The sequence below is a fragment of the Otolemur garnettii genome, unplaced genomic scaffold (assembly GCF_000181295.1).
Source record: "Otolemur garnettii isolate 467f Iridium unplaced genomic scaffold, OtoGar3 scaffold00069, whole genome shotgun sequence".
NCBI lineage: Eukaryota > Metazoa > Chordata > Mammalia > Primates > Galagidae > Otolemur > Otolemur garnettii.
This window is the reverse complement of record NW_003852464.1, coordinates 3,323,579-3,324,286: the sequence shown is the minus strand read 5'-3', so window position 1 is coordinate 3,324,286 and position 708 is coordinate 3,323,579. Positions and strand designations below refer to the sequence as shown.

Genomic DNA, 708 nt, shown 5'->3' with positions numbered 1-708 from the left:
CTAGCCAAGTCTTCTGCAGGATGAGGAAATACGGGCTTAACGATACTCCCTTCTTGACATTTCAGACTCGACGACATACGCACACTTTCTGTTCAATGCTTTTGATACGGACCACAATGGAGCTGTGAGTTTTGAGGTAAGTCTTGGGCCATTTTCATAGCATTTGACTTGAGACACTCAACAACCAAACTCAAATGTTTCTATTGCAAAGACTCAAGCAATTTCTATTTGAGTTTGGCCATTTGATCACTTTCTTTCCCCCTTGGAATGGCCAAGAAGCTCCCCTTGTCTTTCAAAGGAAATACACATGACGACCCATGTTTACATCTGGCATTCTACATCTGCTTGTACACGGACAGTCCATTGACTCAACTGTATCTGAACAACCCCAGAAGGCAAAGGATTTAACTGATATTTGTGGGTACCTGCTGTAGGCTGGTCCCTGTGGTAGGACTTGGAAACAGAAAGACGATGAAGCCAAAGGCTGTTCCATGGAAGGCCTAGAGAGTGGGGCAGCCAGGCAAGAAAATAAACGTAGAAAAAATATTCTATGCACCAGCTTGGCAGTTTTACAAGCTTTTTTGATCACAAACTTTAGGTGATCTTAGTGGAAGTATGCAATTTTGTCATGAGTACTGTATATAAACATCCAGTAGAACGGAATGTCTTAGATTGTTACACAGTTATATGTGTATACACACACACACA

The 708-nt window shown here is 41.9% G+C and overlaps 1 protein-coding gene across 1 annotated transcript in view; it reads left to right on the top strand.

Annotated features, from left to right (window-relative positions):
- Positions 1–708, top strand: part of KCNIP4 (potassium voltage-gated channel interacting protein 4) — a 415,573-nt gene that overhangs the window by 404,830 nt on the left and 10,035 nt on the right. Inside the window, exon 4 of the mRNA XM_003793498.2 lies at positions 66–136. Within this exon, the coding sequence (XP_003793546.1) occupies positions 66–136 (71 nt within the window). The remainder of the gene's footprint in view (positions 1–65; positions 137–708) is intronic.